Source organism: Setaria viridis, chromosome 2 (genome assembly GCF_005286985.2).
Source record: "Setaria viridis chromosome 2, Setaria_viridis_v4.0, whole genome shotgun sequence".
Lineage (NCBI taxonomy): Eukaryota > Viridiplantae > Streptophyta > Magnoliopsida > Poales > Poaceae > Setaria > Setaria viridis.
Window position 1 is genome coordinate 572,578 of NC_048264.2, and position 19,010 is coordinate 591,587.

Here is a 19,010-nt window from a genome sequence, read left to right on the forward strand (position 1 = left end):
CATACTTAACCGGCCGGCAAGAATGGAAGTTGACATGCACGCACATTGTTCTTCTCCATCTTCTGTCGATCGAGGAGAGAAAGAAAGGAAAGAGTGATGGCATTGGCAATGGCATCTGTGGCCAAGTGGAATGCAACCATGTAACTGACGGTTGCAAGAATAACTAAAGAGCCAGGAAGCCCGTTCTTTTGTGCTCCCTTTCTTATCCTGAAAATAAAAGACAGAAAAAGGGCGTAAGAATAATTGAGGGATCTTTCTTATCTGATACAATGCAAACAGCCTTGTCAGGAATCCGAGCCACTCGCTCGCTCGCCCGCGTTTCAGCATCGGCTTCAAGAACACTGCAGCGGCATATGCGTATGCTGCGTGCTGTCTGAAAACTCTTAAGATCGATGCTGAAGACTTCCTGTAGACTGACGCTGTTACTGTTAATTACCGGCTTACCGCGTGACCATGATCTACCCTAGGTAAAGACTGAAGAACGGGGTGTTGCATATTCTAATTGTTATTTAGCAGGATATAATAATGAAGCAATCAGTTGGATAATAATCAGACGCTAATTCATGGACTGATTTCGACTCATGGACAAGCTGACAATACTGTCAATTGACAGATCAATCGAATTGGGGGTCTAAATATCTTTGAGTCAATTCAACATCTTTCGTTAACGCTAACGGAGGGAGTACTAGAGAGGTAATCGGTCACTGGTGTGTTGCTGCTGAAAACTGCAGCCGTCGGTTTTGTGTCAAAAACAAACTGTCAACATCAGCTTGCGCTCTCTTCTTATCTGGCACCTACAACAATAGAAAACTCCATGTCAGACCAGACCATATATCTTATTTCTATGTCAGCATAACAACTGTTATCTGACCCAAATCGATAACTACGTGCCTACAAACATGCACACTAATTTTTCTTTTCTTTTCTTTTCTTTTTTTGCTTCATAGAAGACACTATTGAATCGTGGCTCCCTCACGGCCTCAAGTGCATATGCGCTTGACAATTTTTCATTTTTTTTTTGACAATCAAGTATCGTCCATTCCACCTAGCCAACCGTAACTGTCAGTCTGAAAGCCTGAAACATGCTTAAAAACAAAAGAAAAAAAACAACTTTGCTTCAAATTTGTTAGGTCCAATATGTTGATTGTACTTATGAGGGGGGAAAAAGAACAAATGGTAACCAAAATCAAAAGGGGATTTGGACACTAGAGGACAGGAGGAAAAGAAACGAAAAAGGCAAAAAGGAAAGGAAATGGATTCACATTCACAGGCCGTTGGATCCTGAGTTCCTGACGCGGCAAGGCAGTTGAGTTGAGTTGAGTTGGCCACTTGGCCTGGTCCGCCGTTTGTGCCCCCCCGTGCGCCGGGGGAAGGGAAGGGAAGCGGCGACGAAGCGAGGTCCATCCACGTGCGCGCTCGCCGGCGCCCGCCGCGTCCACATCGGGGCGGACGGCAGGCAACGGACGCCGTCGATCGGCTTCCCTGTCTGTCTTGTCCATCACGCGCATCTCACCATTTCCATCTCATCACCTATAAATAAAGGCACCCCAGTTGCCAACGCTGCAGATAGGCTGAGACAGCTTCAACGACTCCCTCCTCTGTCCTCTCCTCTTCTCTCCCAGTGGTCAGCAGAGATAATCAGCTAGCTCCGGCGAGGTCGGCCGAGCAGAGGATCGGAGGTCAGGGGAGCAGAGCAGAGGAACGATGTCGTGCCTGGGCCGCGCGGCGGTGCCGGTGAAGCGGGTGTGGCGGGGTCTCAGCGCGCGGCTCCGGCTCCGGCGAGCCACCGGTAAGTCGTCATCGTCGTCGTCGAGCTACTACACGGCGATGGACCCCGACGGCGAGGCTGACGGTGTGGGTGCTGCAGGTCTGGGGCGGCTGCGGAAGGAGGTGCGCACGTGCGAGTACAGCGACGTGCACGTCATGTGGGAGATGCTCAGCAGCAGCAGCAGCAAGAGCGCCGGAGGTGGGGGAGGAGCCATGGACGGCGCCACCGCCGCCGCCGGGAAGGGCTCGAGGCGGCCAAGGGTCGGGAGGAAGGCCGCCGTCGCTTGGAGGAGCCTCGCCTCCTACTGCTGCGCGCTCTGATCATCCGAGTTGCTCGTCGGATTCAGAGTTTCAGACAGAGAAGGGGTCCTCTTCTTCTTCTTCTTCTTCTGCTGCTGCTGCCGCCGCCGCCGCCTTGTTGATTAGAAGAACAATTGATGAATCGATCGAGCGCCGCCATTGGAGGCAACCACACAATTTTGGGGACGCGGGGATTTCGTTTCAGATGAGATGAGGCAGTTGGATCCCCAAGTTCGTATATGGTATATAGTCATGTCAGAGCTGTACATACAGAGGCTTCTGTGATGTAATTTTGGTCCATGTCTGGCGCTAGCTATACGTGAGTGTAAAGGCCAATTTTGTCTCTGTCTCTGATGGTTGTTCTCGATCATCCGACAGACCAGTTCCTTGCTGCGGCTCTATGTTTCCATGTGTTGTTATGTACAAAGTTACAGTCTTGCGTAAATAAAAGATGATCGATCACATATTCACAATGATATCTGTGGGCAGAAGCTTGGCTATGTTGTTCAAGTGAAATGTTTCTTTTTTCTTTTTGAGGGCAGAATTCAGAGCCGTTTTCCACTGACGTGCTTGCGTTGAAGCTGTACTGTACACAGGGAGGCTGACCGATCGAGAACAGAACTGTGATGGTATCCGATCATGGACTGGACAGCTCTAGATGAACGATGCATGGTTGGCCGTCAGTATCAGAGGCTGAAACCCGTATTATCCTAAGCATTGACAAACAGAGGGTTGGGAGGCGATTTCTGATGATGGAATATAATGGCGCGCTGAGCCTAGTCTAGTCTCAAAAAACAAAAAAAAAACAAACAAAAGATCTCGGTCTCCAATAACACTCTGAACATACACGCAACGTCTTGGTCAGAAAAAACCAGTGCGGCCGATCCATTGCCGACCGTTCAGAAATTCAACGCGGATGGCGAATGGACAGGGACTGCACGATGCTCAGTAGTCGGAGTACATCATCTATCCATCTGTTTGTTGTTGTCTTCATGTCTTTTGTGATGATCTGATATTAGAATATCGGATTGACCAAAGCTGACGTGAGCGAGCTGCTAACCCTGATCATGCATCCATGGTATCTCTGATGAACAAGCGAGCTGGTAACCACACACAAGTAAAATACACCATCGATCACACACACCTTTTTTTTTTTTGTTTTCTAACGGACGGTGAGAGATTTGCTGAATTTTTATTAGACGAAATGATCAAGCACATGTTTGTCTTGTCGACAGTTTTGCTGATGCGACTGGACGTAAGTAATGCAGACAAGGTGGACAGACTGCAGGAGTGAAGCAGCATAAGCAAACCTCACAAGCTTATTAGAAGCTTCGAGAATTCATTAATCCTGCTGCATGGCGTACGTCAGCTAGCTGTTGCTATCAGGTCGATGCATGTAACCATCAACCTCCGTGGGCAGCCGGGCCCGTCCCAACAGGTGGCCGGGTGCACGGCATTCACCGGTTCATTAGTTGCATGATGATCCATGTCAACATTTATCTCGAGTGATTGTCCTCTCTCTCTTCTTCTGCCAAGGAGGAGGCAGGCCCAAGACAAATGTGACCAACTGGAGCCCGACGATCGGCCCAAACAAAGATAGATAATGGGCCGTGACTGACACCGGGGGAGGAGCCCAGTGCCCAGCCAGGAACAGCAAGTGGGCCAGTACAGGCCGTGGAACGGCACCGGCGGCGTTCGGACGGACGGTCACGCACAGTGATTCTGCTGTGCTAACACGCGTCGTGTGTGGTGTGTTACGGCCAAACCTCATACGGTTTTGGTCTGGAATTAACGCACCCACGGCGCATTACCACATGCCAAGCATGTGACTTACGCCGCGTTAATAAACACAGTAAATTATTGGTGGCCTGGACGTGGACCATATATTCTTCGCATGCATGCATGCTGCAACCAATATTGCACGTACGTACGTACGTGCGTGCGTGCATGCATGGGTACGTCGCACTTATGATCGAGTATACAAAGACGGATACTCTGTCTGTACGCTTGACTGCAACCAATATTGTACGTATTTAACAGGTACACTCAGCTTCTACGAAGAATGCGTGCATGGTACCTAGGCAGCTACGCTACTACGTACCTGGATCATCAGCAAGTACGGTATAAAGATGCTGTACTCCATCAGATATTCTTGGACACCTACGGGGAAGGCACGAAACAACCAACCGCATTCCACTGGTCTCAAATGCTGATTTTAGTGTGCACCAACGCCACGCGACCAAGAAGCTGAGTACAGTACAACTGTCATGATTATAGAAAAGCGCGATAGGTTAGAAAACAAACACGAAAGTATTCGCGCTTCGATCAATCAATCAATTAATTTGATTGATAGAGGGTTTTAATATTGAAAGATATTCGACATGATTGGTGATCTGATTGTTTAGGATTGACCATGATCGATCATTAAACAATCAATCAAATTGATTGGTGGGACAATAGGCTCATAATTGGAAGTGTTTCTACGTGATAGGAAGGGATTGTTCAAAAGTTTAGATGAAGAGATTTTATTTTACTATTTCTTATTTATTAGAAGAAAAAGGTCAAAACGGATTTTTGAATCGGAGGCATATATATCTTGTACACATATTCGAAGCAGCGAAAAATCGAAAGGTATACGTACACTGATACACGCAGCAGAGCATAAATAGTAGCATCACTTCACCTAGGCTGTAGACATGCAAAGCCAAAGCTGCTACTCGTCATCGACGACCGTTGGTTTCAGTTGCTTCGGTTCCACCCGGCCGGCCGGCAGCAAGGATGCCATCCGCAATGGTGGACGCCACCGTCGCCACGCCTCCGCTCGACACGACCTGCGGCCGCCACCGCCCCGCCACGCTCTCCAACTCCAATGCTGCCCGTGTCACCGCCGCGCTCTCCAATGCCAACGCCAATGCCGGCGTCGGCGCCGTCGCCGCGGTGCCCAAGTCCAAGTCCAAGACCAAGACCGTCGCCTCCCGCTACCTCAGCCCCTCCTCCAAACCAACCTCCACCTTCTCCTCCGCGGCGTCCCCTGCACCGAGGACGCCAGCCTCCGCCGAGCGGCCGCGTCCGGCGCAGACCAACGCCGTCGCCACAGATGCCGCGGCGTCCTGCGGGAGCGCCACCACGACAACGCGGACGCTTGCGGTCGCGTTCCAGAGCCCGACCTACTCCTTGGAGACCAGCAGCGCGAGGTCGTCCACGTCGCCCGCCGCGGTGCCGGCGGCCACGCCGGAGAAGAAGAGGTCCGGTACCTCAGGCACGGATGCGCGGGCCAAGGTGTCCGACGCGAGCCAGAACACGTACCGGTGGCCCGCGTCGGCGATCGCGCCGCCGTGCGGGCACGGCGGCCGCAGCGCGCTCGCCAAGAGCGCGGAGCACTCTGCTTCGAACAGGAAGGCGAGCGCCGCCGCCGCCGTCTTCAGCGCCGCGCGGTCGGCAGCGTTCCACGGGACGCCGCGGCGCGCGTCGGTGGACGGCGCGAACGAGTACCTGCTGGCTCTGACCTCCGACGACACGGAAACCTCGTCGTCGTCCGGCGGGTCCGGGAACGGCGGCGGCGCGCCCAGACGCAGCGTCTGCTCTGGGCCGCGCCCGTCGCCGAGGAGCGTCATCATGAGCTCCTCCGCGCGGTTCGCGCGGGACGCCATGGGGACGCGCTCCGAACGCTTCGCCTACCCGGCCACACCGTCGCCGTCACGCACCTCTGCAGCATCTCCATCGCCGGCGCCGGTGAAGAAGAAGAAGAAGTCATTGTTCAACGGGTTGCTGTCTTCGCCGTTCAGCAGGCCGTCGCCGAGCAAGCCGGTGGCGAGTTCGTTCGGGAGGACGGCGAGTCAATCCCCGGCCCGGCGGTCCGCCGAGGCGCCTGGCTCTGCCGCGAACATGCAGGGCAGGGCTTCTTCTGCCGGTCGCGGCTTCGATGGTGACACGAAGTTGAAGCCACCTCCGGCGGTTAAGTCCGAGGAGGAGCACCAACTGAGGCTACTCTACACCCAGCATTTGCAATGGCGGCTCGTGAATGCGCAGGCTGGAACTACGCTTTCTTTGCAGAGCACGGCTGCAGAGGTGAGTGACTGAGTAAGCCTCTCTGTTCCGTCAGAAACGTACAGTGGATGGTGGACAAAACTTGAGACTAAGCTGAAAATTATTCAGAGTAATGTACTGAAGACTGTTTTCTCACCTTCAGTCATAAAGCTAATCATCCCCATGTTCATTACAGAAAACCTTAAGTGGTGCATGGATTGCCATCCTGAGGATGCGCAAATCGGTCGCCATTAGAAAGATGCAGCTACAGTTGCTTCGGACCAACTGCAAACTCATGGCAGTTCTAAGAGGGCAGGTAAGAAATTCCTGTTGATCTAACTAGAGTAATGCAATTTTTGGCAGTTGGGCATGAGCAGAGTAGTACACTAGTCACTAGGTCATTTGGAGACAGATTTCCTGACTGTCCAAATGATTAGCACATGGATCTTTATTACATCTGTTGTGAAGTACTAGATAAAATCAGATCATAAGATCACTAATGATATGGACTTATGGCGTTGTACTGGCTTGCGAACTTGAATGTCACGATTTGGCTCATAAGTACTACTTAGATAAGCTTTAATGCTAGCTTAAAGTCTAAAGCTAGTACACCCTGTTTTGCCCTTCGGACCTGCACGAGCAACTAGTTACTTTAAGACACAAAAGTAATCTTTTGAGTACACGTTCTTTTGGTAAAATCTGATAAACTTACAATATGCAGATGAAATACCTGGAAGAATGGTCGTTTTTGGAGAGGGATCATGCTCATTCTTTATCTGGAACAACACAGGCCCTGAATGCTACCATCCTTCGCCTTCCTGTCTCCAATGGAGCAATGGCTAGTATATCATAAAAACAATGATTTTTTTTACCACATTGCTTCAAATCAAAATATTAAGACTTCATATTTGCAGGCAGATATTCAAGGAATAAAAAAAGCTCTTAGCGCTGCAATTGATGTCATGCATCCTATAGGAAACTCAACAAGTGCTCAACTGCCTAAGGTGCTGATTTTGGTACATGAATTCACTTGCTAGTTTTCTTGGAACCATGTAACATTTGCACAATGCTACCACATTTTCTGCAGTTAGCCCGGACGAATGTGTTGGCGTCCCAGCTCTCCAGAGTATTCATTCAAGAACACATTCTAATAGCGCAGTGCAGAGACTTGCTGTCCACACTAGCATCAATGCACGTAAGCAGTACATCCAGACGGATAGAATCGGTTTTAGTCTGCCAGTATTGTTGATGTTCTCACCGCTCTTTAATGTTGCTGGAACAGGTGAAGTACAGCAGCCTACAAGGGCAAAGGATACAGATAAACCAAAGGAGTCAGCATTTTCAGTAGCCTTCATGCAACATTTCCCAGTCTCCAACTCCAGAATGCAACTGTGGTTGGTAAAAATGAAGCTTTGTTAAGTGCAGCAGTAACAGTTATTCAGTTAGGAACAATGTATTGCTTTGTTAAGCTTTGTTCATGCATTTACAGCCTGAAGATGAAGGGGACGCTGGCACATTTACAGCCTTATTATCAGTAGTAGCACGAATCCTAACAAGGCGTAGACTTGTCTCACTGACAAGCCTTTTCTTTCTGAATTCTAATACTCAATGACATGGTAGCTGATAGAAGATTCAGATGGCAGTTGTTCTATCTCACCAGCAAGGCAGCAAATGATTAGTAAACAGAAAAGTCAGATAAAATGAGTACCTTCTTAAAAAGGAACACACACAAGAGCTGTGTATCGATAATTGAGAAGAGAGACACAACACACAAGATACAAAGTATGGCAAACTGGCAATACACATGTCTGAAAGCCATTTAATTTGTCTGAAACAACAGACAAGAAAATGAAAATAACCAATGCTAATATAACAGCAAGCAACCATCTAAAATTCTAAATACATAGCACAAGAAAGAACTAAACCAAAACTGCAAAACGGGAGTCCGGCCACTCCAGCATTCTTCCAGGCACGCACTTGAGTATATAAAACCACTAAAGCATACAACAGAGACAAATTGCGATTATGTAACAGTTTACAAAATGAAGAACTCTGCAGGACAATATGAGGTTCGAGCAAGTATGGATAATTCTGGAATAAAGATGTAGAGCTTTCCTGGAATCTGCAAGTTCGAAAGTAAACAAGCTCAGTAACGATATATATATGTGACTAGACATAAGACATACTTTGATTTTTCCCTTAAAAGATGTTGTTCCTAAGTACATAGATTTTTTTTTGCAAAACATGACGTTCTTCTATGGAAAAGGATTTTGGAAAATTGCCACTTTCAAATGCAATAAATCTGTAGTATACAAAATGCAATACTGTAAAGTTGCAGAGATAGTCACGCAACTTACATTTCACGCACTTTCCACTTTCCACTCGTAGTTGCCTTGAGCAGGCAAACTAGAGAAGCCACCGTTGCCATGAACGTACATGTGCCCCTCTGTCAGCTTCTTCTTCTTCTTCTTCTTCAATCTCGTGATGGTTCACAGGATTTTGTGTATCGTTAGTGTGAGGCTGGTCAGGCTGAAGACCTTGCGCTTGGTCTTGATGTGCCTTTTGCCCTTCTACATTTTGTGTATTTCCTCTTCTTCTTGCACGAAGGTTAGACGAAGCTTCTTCTTCTTCTTCTTCTTCAATCTCGTGATGGTTCACAAGATTTTGTGCATCTTCAGTGTGAGGCTGGTCAGGCTGAAGACCTTGCGCTTGCTCTTGATGTGGCTGCTGCCCTTCTGCATTTTCTATGTTGTTGGGGATCACAATCCTTGGACCCCTCTCCAGGATACCTGCGTGGGTGAGCAACGCCCACAGGTGTGTTATGAACTCCCCTCCTTTTGCAAGGCACTCGATGTGCTCCTTCACATTGTCTGATGGCGCGAGGTAGATCAGCATCTCCGCCCAGAAATCCGCCAGCACATTCCACCGGGTGCCCTCCTCCATTCCCTCCAGCTGCTTCCCCAGCCTCATGCCCTTGTGGAATATCTCCTCTTTATTTGATTCACAATTCTTTATTGATTCCTCTACAACTGCAATAAACACACGTGATGTGTCATAATGGTGCCCAGGAAGAAGCTTTGGTTCGCTCACCACAAGGTATGCACAGTATTTGGACAGTTTTGTGGCGACGTCGAGGTCACGCTGATTGAGGTCTCCCCTCGCCAGCCCCTCGCCATGTCAAGATGATCTGTGTCTGGTTCTCCTTTTGCTCCGAGCTGCCTGTGCCATAGTGCCTACATGCCCACAAGAGCTCATCTGCCCTGTGAGACCTCAGTGATGACTGCCCATTTGTTAGAACACCCTGGGTACATTCAAGAGACTGAACAAGTGCCTCCTTTACTTCTGCAGACAGCTCTACGGGTTTCCCAGGCTTGCAGGCACTCCGTCGAACAAGATGAATGACCTCAGAGTCTTCAATACACTACTAGAAAACTCGGTATTAGTACCGGTTCGTAGGGTGCATATCTCCTAAAAATGTATTCGGGATTAATCCGTCGAGATAAAAGGGGGGTCTTTTATCACGGGTCCCAAACCAGGATATAAGACCCCTTTTAGTCCCGGTTGGTATTATCAACCTGGAGAAAACGGTCGCCCCGCCAGGGGCTACCTCGCGCCCCTTTTATCCCGGTTGGTATTACCAACCGGGACTAAATGGTTTTGCAAAAAAAAATTTGCAAAAATAAAAAAATATCGGGGGGTCGCGATCTGTGAGATTCGAACCCATGACGCAAAGGCGACCATGAACAACAGGATGATAACAGTGAGCACCACAAATACCTCAATGCGGATCACTGTTACCCTGGCACCCTACCAAAGGTCATTTGCACAATTTGATAAGGTCACGTTCACATCCCCAAGATCAAGATGACCCTTTGCCCTCAAAGCGATGCAATAAGGCAGCTGCAATGGGTAGATGTACAGTAAGGTAATATTAATAACGCCAAAATGATGGGGCACCCATCACCATTTTGGCATGGTGGTAGATCGCAGCTATGCTGTTATTGAGGTCATGGCTTTAGAAGAGCTTATATTAATTTTGGTTCTGTTGGTAAAAGTAATCAATTCTAAATATTAGATAAAAGCATAAATGACAGGGACACCTATTAGGTATAGATGCATAGTGGTAGCATAAGGAAAATTTTTTTAGAAGGACGGGAAAGGAGTCTTTAGGCTAATTATCTCGAAGGTATAAACAATGGACCTTGATTTCTATATAAACCCTATTAATGGTAGTTAACAAGGTTGTGATATCAGAAATAACTGTTTTGGGCACTAAAGTGGCATCCCAAATGTATCTCTCCTTATTTTCCCATATGTTCTCTTTCATCTCCGTGAGCAATCAAGCACAGCACTGGCAGCTCTCTCCTTTCTCTTTTCCTCCCAAATCCGGGCGGAGTACACCAGTGCCACGTTAGCTTGGGGAAATCACGAAGGCTTTTTGGAGAAATCAACACACCTCAGTCAATTTTGAAATAATTTTGACAACAGTATTTATCAGAAAGAGGTCTTCCTAGTTTCATGCTAAAGCCTCCATAATTAACATATACAATTTATTTATTCTACATACGGAAGATGATGGCTTTGGTTATAGAATCCAAGAACAAGTACAACTAGAACAACCTCCCTCATCTTGATGCCAAGCTGCACAGCAAAAAGTCTTTGTATTCTAGCTAGATGAATGAAACGAAAAGATGAGACGTAGTACAGCCACGTCCAATTCAGTGAAATCATACGAGCAAACTAAAATCCGATATGATCTGGATATTATACCAACTGTTTCCCTATGCTATCGTTTGGCTGAATCTATTGAGGCCACCAGGACATGGACCTGGAGTGATGTTAATATCTTGGAGTTTGATCTCCACCGACTCGGTCCAACGACCGAGTCGGACCATATCTCGCGCCTTGATCGGGGCGCACAACCAACTCATAATTCCCACTCGTTGCTGCATTTTCCATATCATTGGCAATAATGATCCTGTCCAGAATGCCAGCGTGGGTAAGCAATGCCCACAAATGTGTGATAAACTCCCCTCCGTTTGCCAGGCATTTGACATGCGCCTTCACATTATCCAATGGCGCAAGGTAGAGCAACATCATATCTCGGCCCAGAAAATCTGCCAGCACCTTCCACCGTACCGGGTGCCCTCCAGTTGCTTCAATTCCCCAGCCTCACTGTACGCCGTCATACACTTGATGCTTCCCAGGGCCATGACAAATGGGAAAAGACATGCCCGAAGCAGTTCGCTCGCCGCAAACAGAAGGAGATGACCGAGCAAAACCAAGTGTGTCGATCAGCAGAGGCCAGAGGGGGGTTTATGGTTTATACATTCACCATCTGCTGGCACAGTTGATCTTGATTCATGGAGGGACGACAGGTTCTGCCTGGTATCAGCCTTAATTAATAAAGAATTATGAGATCCTGAACTAAATACGCAAGGGAAAAAAAATAGATTTGACTATGAGCGATGCCATATATTCTGAACTACATAATACTATGTGACAACAGACAACAAGATTGCCGAGGACAATCTTGACCAAATCGACTAAGCAAAGGGAGTGATAGACAGCTGACAAAGTGACAAGCATAAAGCATACCTTGAACAGAGGCATACCGTCGAATCGGGCGCGGATCCATCAAGTGGAGATGAGCACCACCACCAGGCCCTGGACTCTGGAGTGCTTGTGCTTAACTAATTATTAGCTCCATCCATCTGTGCAAATGGCCGTCCAATAATTTTTCCTGCTCGCAACTGGCCAAGGAAGAAGGAACCCTGCCTGCATCAGAAAATCAGACGATGACGCACGAGAAGATGCATTCCAAACAGCCATAGGAATACGCAATTTAAAATGACCCTCCACGAGGACGACTATGCCTCGTAGGAGCATCATGGTGTGAGAGTGAGCTGGGTGCTCGCCGGGAAAGAGACACGGTTGCAGGGCGAGGCATCCGGGTTAAAAGAAGCACGCATATGAGAGTTGTTTATCATTCATCAAGCAGAGAACAAATGATACAAAGTGCGGCAATACACACGACCAGGGGTATTTTGTCTGAAACAAGTTGACGAATACATGAAAAGAACCAATAATGATATATAGTACAGCGGCAAGCACTGTGAGAAATAGATGGCCAAGGCCTCAATGGTAGAGGTCAACAACACCAGCATCCTTCCAATTAGACTTGCAGTAATAAGAAGTCACTAAAGCACACCAGGATAACAATTATATATCTTGAACAATTAAAAAAGTGAACAAGTGGCAGGTCAATATCAGCATAAGTGATCAGGGCTTGCTGAAAGTTTCCTTTGATGAGAATCTGCAAGTTCAAAAGTAAACTATTATGAGTTATGACTAAGGTGAAGATGGGTTGAACCCATTTTTGAAATTGTGTACCGCTTAAATTTCAGTACCTGAGTTCGAATGATGCAACCAGCAGGATATGTGAAGTGCCCAATATAAATTTCAATGACTGACACAGAGCAATTCAATGGTAGCAACAATACTCACTATTATGATTAAATCACTATGATCTCATCGGGAGCTCGTTCCACAATCCGCACAAGACTTTCCTGTTGAAGGACCATCCCTGCTGGTGAAAAGCAAGATCATCATTAGCTAAGACAATTCTATTGATTGGAGCACAGAAGCCTATATAATACTATTTGGAACATATGTTGAGAGAGAGAGAGAGAGAGAGAGACGCTGATTGATTCCCTCCATTATTTTCTATGTCGGCGACGTCGCCAGGGGTATTTTGTCTGAAACAAGTTGAGGAATACATGAGAAGAACCAATAATGATATATAGTACAGCGGCAAGCACTGTGAGAAATAGATGGCCAAAGGCCTCAATGGTAGAGATGAACAACACCGGCATCCTTCCAATCAGTGAAGAAGTGGCAGGATAACAAGTCACTAAAGCACACCAGGATAACAATTATATATCTTGAACAATTAAAAAAGTGAAAAAGTGAAGAAGTGGCAGGGCAATATCAACATAAGTGATCAGGACTTGCTGAAAGTTTCCTTGGATTTCCTAGAATCTGCAAGTTCAAAAGTAAATTATTATGAGTTATGACTAAGGTGGAGATGGGTTGGACCCATTTTTGACATTGAGTAACGCTTAAATTTCAGTATCTGTTATTTTTATTTTGGATTCCCTGGGTTCGAATAATGCAACCAGCAGGATATGTGAAGTGCCCAATATAAATTTCAATGACTGACACAGAGCAATTTAATGATAGCAACAATACTCACTATTATGATCAAATCACTATGATCTCATTGGGAGCTCCTTCCACAATCCGCACTGGACTTTCCTGTTGAAGGACCATGCATCCCTATTGCTGAAAAACAATATCATCATTAGCTAAGACAATTCCATTGATTGGAGCACAAAAGCCTATATAATACTATTTGGAACATATGTTGATAGAGAGAGAGGACTTACGTTGGACGCGATGCTGGTTGATTCCCTCCATTATTTTCTATGTCGGCAATGTCGCTTTGACCCCTGTCCAGGATGCCAGCGTGGGTTAGCAACGCCCACAGGTGTGTTATGAACTCCCCTCCTTTTGCCAGGCACTCGACGTGCTCCTTCACATTGTCTGATGGCGCGAGGTAGAGCAGCATCTCTGCCCAAAATCCCGCCAGCACCTCCCAACAACGGTCAGCGTGCACATTCTTGAGCTGCTCCCCCAGCTTTAGGCCCTTGCGGTAAATCGTCTCCTCATCCCCAGCATCCCTCAATGCTTCTTGTGCAACCACCGTAAAAGCGAGCCATGTATCGTAGTGGTGACCCGGGAGAAGCTTTGGTGCAAAAGCCACCAAGTATGCACAATATTTGGACAGTCTTGTGGCGACCTCATAATGTTCATTGGTACCTGATGCTGATAATTCCTTGTCGCAGTAGCATGTTGCGATGTGCCAGGTCAGAATAACACACACCTGGTTCTCCTTCTGCTGCAAGGACACCGAGCCGAGCTCGAGGCCTTGGCGAAGCTCGAGGCTGCAAGCCCACAATAGCTCATATGCCCCGCTGGACGACAGTGATAACGCCCCGTTTGTCAGCTTATTACCATGGCGATGGGTGCGTTCAAGGGACTGGACAAGTGCCTTCTTTACTGCTGCAAGCAACTCTGCAGGTTCACCAGGCTTCCGGACGACGCTCCATACGTGACGTGGTACAGCTGGACGACGCACCATACGCTCCGTAAATGGATTAAGCTTGAATGGATTGGAGAATAGCCCCTTTAGAAATACATTCCAGGGCTTGACCATGAACTTGGTAAGCTTGGATTGACTAGAGAAGTTGCTCAGTGATTCAAGCAACGAATACTGCTCGAGCTTTTGCTCGTGTACTGACCAGCGGCAGGTTGACACCCACATACCAATGGTGACAAGAATCTCTTTAAGCCCCATGCAGCGGCCTACCCTTCTGATACGCTGGCAAGCAAAAGATACCCTGCCCCAAATGGTCGTCGGGTAGTACATCACCTGCACCACTTGAAGGAAAGAGATGCACACAAGTATAGCTACGGTGAGATAAACATCAGCTGCTGTGGTGTCCACAATGACAGACCCCTCCATCCCTTCAGAAGGAGGCCGCAGCAGGCCTCGAGCCGTCAGGAAGGCTGTTACGACCGTTAAGGTCGCTGAGACCAGTGGCAGCACATATTGCGTACATAAATTGCCATAATAAATGGCAGCATACTTGGTGAAGAAGAAGTCATACATAAAAGCCAACTCAATCTCAATCACCTTGAAAATCCAGTCATAGTCGATTGCAGCGCTGGCCCCTCCATCGTCATTCTCCTTCTTCTTCTTGGCGAGCAGCCCCTTGAAGACAAGATCACGTGTCTTGGGCTGCGATGATTCACCGCACTCAAACCCAAAGAAACGTCTCCGTAACAGATGGAAAAGGGAGAAGGAAAGGCATGCATCCTTAAGATCAGGGCTTAGATCGTCGTTTCGCCACACCTTGTCTAGGTCAATGATGATTGGATCAGAAGGGCCTCTAATTCTGAACCGCGTTTCATACTTTCCAATATATGTAGACATAGGATCCACGGTGCACTCCACGAGGTAATGGTAACCTGTCATGGTGGCTGGATCGTAATCTTCTCCGCTAATGGTGTGCTCATGATACATGTAATCAGCAACCATTTTATTCAACAACCATGATTCGCTTGCCATTCGACATGCCGCTAACCTTTGCGCAAAATACACGGCTGCGACGGCCAACAGAGAAGTAAGCGGGAGCACTCTGAAAATTAAATAACCTTTGTTATCCAGTGTAGTTCCCATAATCATGAACACGTATAGGTAGCCGAGAAGACATTGGAAGAGCTGTCTCATGAGCTGGCTGTTGTCGGTGAGACTATAAGCTGTGATAGAGTCAGCACAACCAAAGAGGATGTACAGGGATATTGCCCACATTGAGTACATGCCGCTCTTTATGGCCGAAGACTGCATTGAACCTAGTGTGTAGGATACCAGGGAGGAGGACAGGGTGTATGCAGCCAAGACACCTTTCTGGATGAAGAAGTTTCTGCTCCGACGTCGATGGGACCCGCAGGCGATAAGGAATAACTGCAGGAAGACAACCACTACTACGAGTACCTCAATTCGGATCACCGTTCCCCTAGGGCTCTTCCACAAGTCCTTAGTGCAGTTGGACAATAACATCAATGTGGCATTTGCATCACTAATAAGGTCAAGCTCTGTCCTCAACGCCGAGCAGTACTCATGAAGCTGCAATGAGCCAAATAAAGCACTCATGTAATTAAAGCCTGGCGCCAAATAATAATATCGACCACAAAGCTAGATCTAGCGGGTCTCTTCCATAAAAACAGAGCCAAACCGATTCTTGGGTATTGAGGCGCTAAAAAGCTAGATCTAGCGGGTCTCTTACGACACCTCCCTTTTGCTCGCCTCGCGCCGCCACTCGCTCCCCAACAGCAGCTCCCGACTCCCGAGACCAAGCCCCAATTTGTACTCAATCATTGTTGACAACAAAGGCCATTAGATCTAATTTGCTTTCAAATTACCATCCTATGTGTTATGAAATGGCTCTTGAAATAACTCCTTAATTTTTGTGTCTAAGTTAGCCACCTATCCTATTATGAAAAATAACTTAAGTAATCTTTTTAAATCTGCTCTTAAAATTGATAACTAAAAGAATAACTAGCTGGTGGTGTGTTTACGACTCAAACTAAGGTGAGTTCCCATATGCATATCTAGTTAGTGGTGGCCGTTAATTATACTTGTTTGATTAGAAAAAAAAAGCTCTTATGCTAACAAAAGGAAACAAAAGATAGAAAGAATAAACGGCGTAGGCATAATCATGCATGGTTCCCATAGTAATAAATAAATAAAGTTTCGTTATTTAAATCATTGCACATACCGTATGGTTTCCCATTCTGCTGAACCAACTGATGGGGAGTGTTCCTGATTCTCTTCCTCCCCAAGACGCCCGCGGTGCTGCCCAGTACGAACGTGCTAGAATTTCTTCTTCGCAGGCGGCGGTGTGCGTGTGCTGGATGAACTGATGAGCAAGTGAAAATGACGCCAGCCAGCCGATCCTTAAATCGACCCCTCCAACCTCCAAAAGCTAGCTGCAGCTTAATGGCATATTTTGAAATCGGTGTGTGAGGCTGGCCGGCCCTGCATTTGCTAGTATATACGGGAAAAACTGAATGGAGTTGGTCAGTCGGGACCACTCTTGGAATTGTTTTGTTCTTCAACCGGCCTGTTAGTCGTATGTCAAGATCCTTTCCTTAGAATTTCAATTGGCTGATTGGCTCCATCTGTACATGAGAATTTCAATTGGGCGCTATGGAAATATTAATGTAAACCACCCAGGAAGCTACAAATATGATATGGATGGGTGCGTTTGGAAATTTGGAGGTAAAGTTGTCTGTAAGCATTTCGTTTTTTTTTGTCAAGCGTAAATCGAAACATCCAAATAGAAAGGATTAATTTTTGACACACCTTTCCTCCTGAGTACGTGTGAGTGCAGCCAAATGTGCACGGACTGGGTCATTTGCTCATGGACAGCAGAGATATGCCTCCGTTCCTCGCATGGCATCCATATGCTTCTCGATTCCACAAGCAACCGAAGCGTCAAGATTCTGAATTCATTCTGCAGCGCAGCGCAATCAGGATTAAAATTCTACTCCGCCACCAGCAGATATCAACTAGAACTCACAGTGCAGGCTGCAGCTAGAAGAAATACGACCACCACCTTGGCCTGAACCGGCGCGGGAGAGGTGGGCGGACGGTGGATTCCCTTGTTGCTAGCCGGATCCCAGGCACCCTATGGCCGTGGACGGCGACGGAGATACGGGCGCCGCTCAGCCCTCCTCGCTGGCCTCCATGGGCCCTGTTTCCACCCTCCGCGGTGCGTCCATGCCCATGGCCATCGCTGCCACATGCCCGCCGCACACGCCGGTGACGGCGAGGGCGAAAAGGTGTGTTGGTGGTTGCGGGATATTTACATATTTGAGTGGCAAATGAAGGAGTGCCATTTGCAACAGTGGCAAATATGTAAATATCCCGGTGGTTGCAGCTGGCGGCGAGCGAGAGGGCCCTGATCTCGCGATCGAGGTGGGCTTGGGCCATCCTTCGTGAGGGCTGTTTTGTCGTGGGCTTTTGCAGCTTTCAGCTGATGGGCCGGCTCCACAAAACCAGCCTAAAGTGGGAAAACGCTTATGAGTGAACTATTTGGTTGAAAATAATGCCGAAGCTCTAGTTTTCATATTATTTGTCCTTCTGGGAATGAACTGGATTTCTGAGTTTTCACCAGGATGTACTGAATTCTTGCTAGGCATTCAAATATGTACTAACTACTAACCTTTTTTCTTTATACTGGATTGGTTCGAGAATTTGAACATTTGTAGTAACATTTGAATTGATTTTCAGCTTCAGATTGTACATGGCAATCAAACAAAGAAATAAATTTAACTTTTGTTGTGCTCGTCCCCAGTTCTGCTACAATCAGAATTGGAATCCAGTCCAGTTCAGCCTAATGTGGTGTTAGCTGTTTTATGTTTCATCAGGAACATCAGTGAACTAGATAATTATTCAAAATGCATTTTTTTAAAACAAACCAGGCAGGCAGTGGCGGAGCTAGAATTTTTGAGAAGGGTATGCCGAACAGAAATTTATATACGCAAACCGGTAAAATCCATTTAGCAATTCAGTACAGTATCAAAAAAATTGCCTCACAATTTAGTACACAACTACTAAATAGCAGAATAAGTCTTAAATGAAGATAGAAATAGTTCAAATAGCGCACTAATAGTTCAGAATATGCATGATAGAAATTTGACCAAATAAGATTACAACACTATGTTTTGGGCATACGCTTTCTAATAGACATGAAAGTCTTGATTACGTCATCTTCATCTACTTCATCCAAAATATCTTTCTCAATGAATGTGACAAGGCAATCATCTAAGAGATTTTCAGTCATTTTGTTTCTTCGCTTGGTTTTGACAAAATCCATTCCAGAAAATGTCCTCTCAACACTTGCCATCACCACTGGTAGAATCAATACTAATTTGATAAGCAAATAAACCAAATCATAAACTTTGTGTCTATTTGTTTCCACTAGCTTAACTGAGAGGTCAACAAGGTTTTCTAGGCCATTGAATCTATCATCTTGTCTCATAACATCAATATAGGTATCAAGTTACAATTCAAGCTTTAGCAATTCGGAGCCAAATATGTCCTTAGGATAGAATTCAGCAAGTTGGTATACTTTTGTGCATCAAATGATGCAAATGAATTGGATGGGTTGAGGGAAGACATACAAGAAAGTAACTCCATGTTAACCTCATCAAACCGTTTATCAAGCTAAAGATGGGCTACATGTACTCGGCATGTTAACTCCATGTACTCGGCACAGCAAAAACAC

The 19,010-nt window shown here is 46.8% G+C and overlaps 3 protein-coding genes across 5 annotated transcripts; 2 read left to right on the forward strand and 1 right to left on the reverse strand.

The window, feature by feature from the left end:
* Nucleotides 1-1,548: 1,548 nt before the first annotated feature.
* LOC117842634 (uncharacterized) lies at nucleotides 1,549-2,543 on the forward strand. 2 transcript variants are annotated; one of them, XM_034723125.2, is made up of 2 exons: nucleotides 1,550-1,789; nucleotides 1,868-2,543. In XM_034723125.2, exons 1-2 carry the CDS (start codon nucleotides 1,705-1,707, stop codon nucleotides 2,086-2,088), a joined length of 306 nt encoding a protein of 101 aa, XP_034579016.1. In that variant the 5' UTR covers nucleotides 1,550-1,704; the 3' UTR covers nucleotides 2,089-2,543. The 2 variants fall into 2 exon arrangements, with proteins under 2 accessions (XP_034579015.1, XP_034579016.1); XM_034723124.2 differs by having other exon boundaries at nucleotides 1,549-2,543.
* Nucleotides 2,544-4,776: 2,233 nt separating this feature from the next.
* On the forward strand, nucleotides 4,777-7,728 carry LOC117842631 (uncharacterized). The gene is made up of 6 exons (XM_034723122.1): nucleotides 4,777-6,135; nucleotides 6,290-6,409; nucleotides 6,815-6,935; nucleotides 7,012-7,097; nucleotides 7,181-7,288; nucleotides 7,376-7,728. Exons 1-6 carry the CDS (start codon nucleotides 4,846-4,848, stop codon nucleotides 7,439-7,441), a joined length of 1,791 nt encoding a protein of 596 aa, XP_034579013.1. The 5' UTR covers nucleotides 4,777-4,845; the 3' UTR covers nucleotides 7,442-7,728.
* A 2,976-nt stretch (nucleotides 7,729-10,704) lies between these two features.
* LOC117844662 (uncharacterized) lies at nucleotides 10,705-17,631 on the reverse strand. Of its 2 annotated transcripts, none has more exons than XM_034725403.2 (9): nucleotides 17,337-17,631; nucleotides 17,084-17,234; nucleotides 16,497-16,899; nucleotides 13,542-15,844; nucleotides 13,349-13,437; nucleotides 12,795-13,134; nucleotides 12,601-12,679; nucleotides 11,692-11,871; nucleotides 10,705-11,489 (listed from the first exon to the last, which is right to left on the reverse strand). In XM_034725403.2, the coding sequence occupies exons 3-5, from the start codon at nucleotides 16,509-16,511 to the stop codon at nucleotides 13,365-13,367; spliced, it is 2,391 nt and encodes a 796-aa protein (XP_034581294.1). In that variant the 5' UTR covers nucleotides 16,512-16,899; nucleotides 17,084-17,234; nucleotides 17,337-17,631; the 3' UTR covers nucleotides 10,705-11,489; nucleotides 11,692-11,871; nucleotides 12,601-12,679; nucleotides 12,795-13,134; nucleotides 13,349-13,364. The 2 variants fall into 2 exon arrangements, with proteins under 2 accessions (XP_034581294.1, XP_034581292.1); XM_034725401.2 differs by having other exon boundaries at nucleotides 11,692-12,409; nucleotides 12,504-12,679.
* Nucleotides 17,632-19,010: the final 1,379 nt, after the last annotated feature.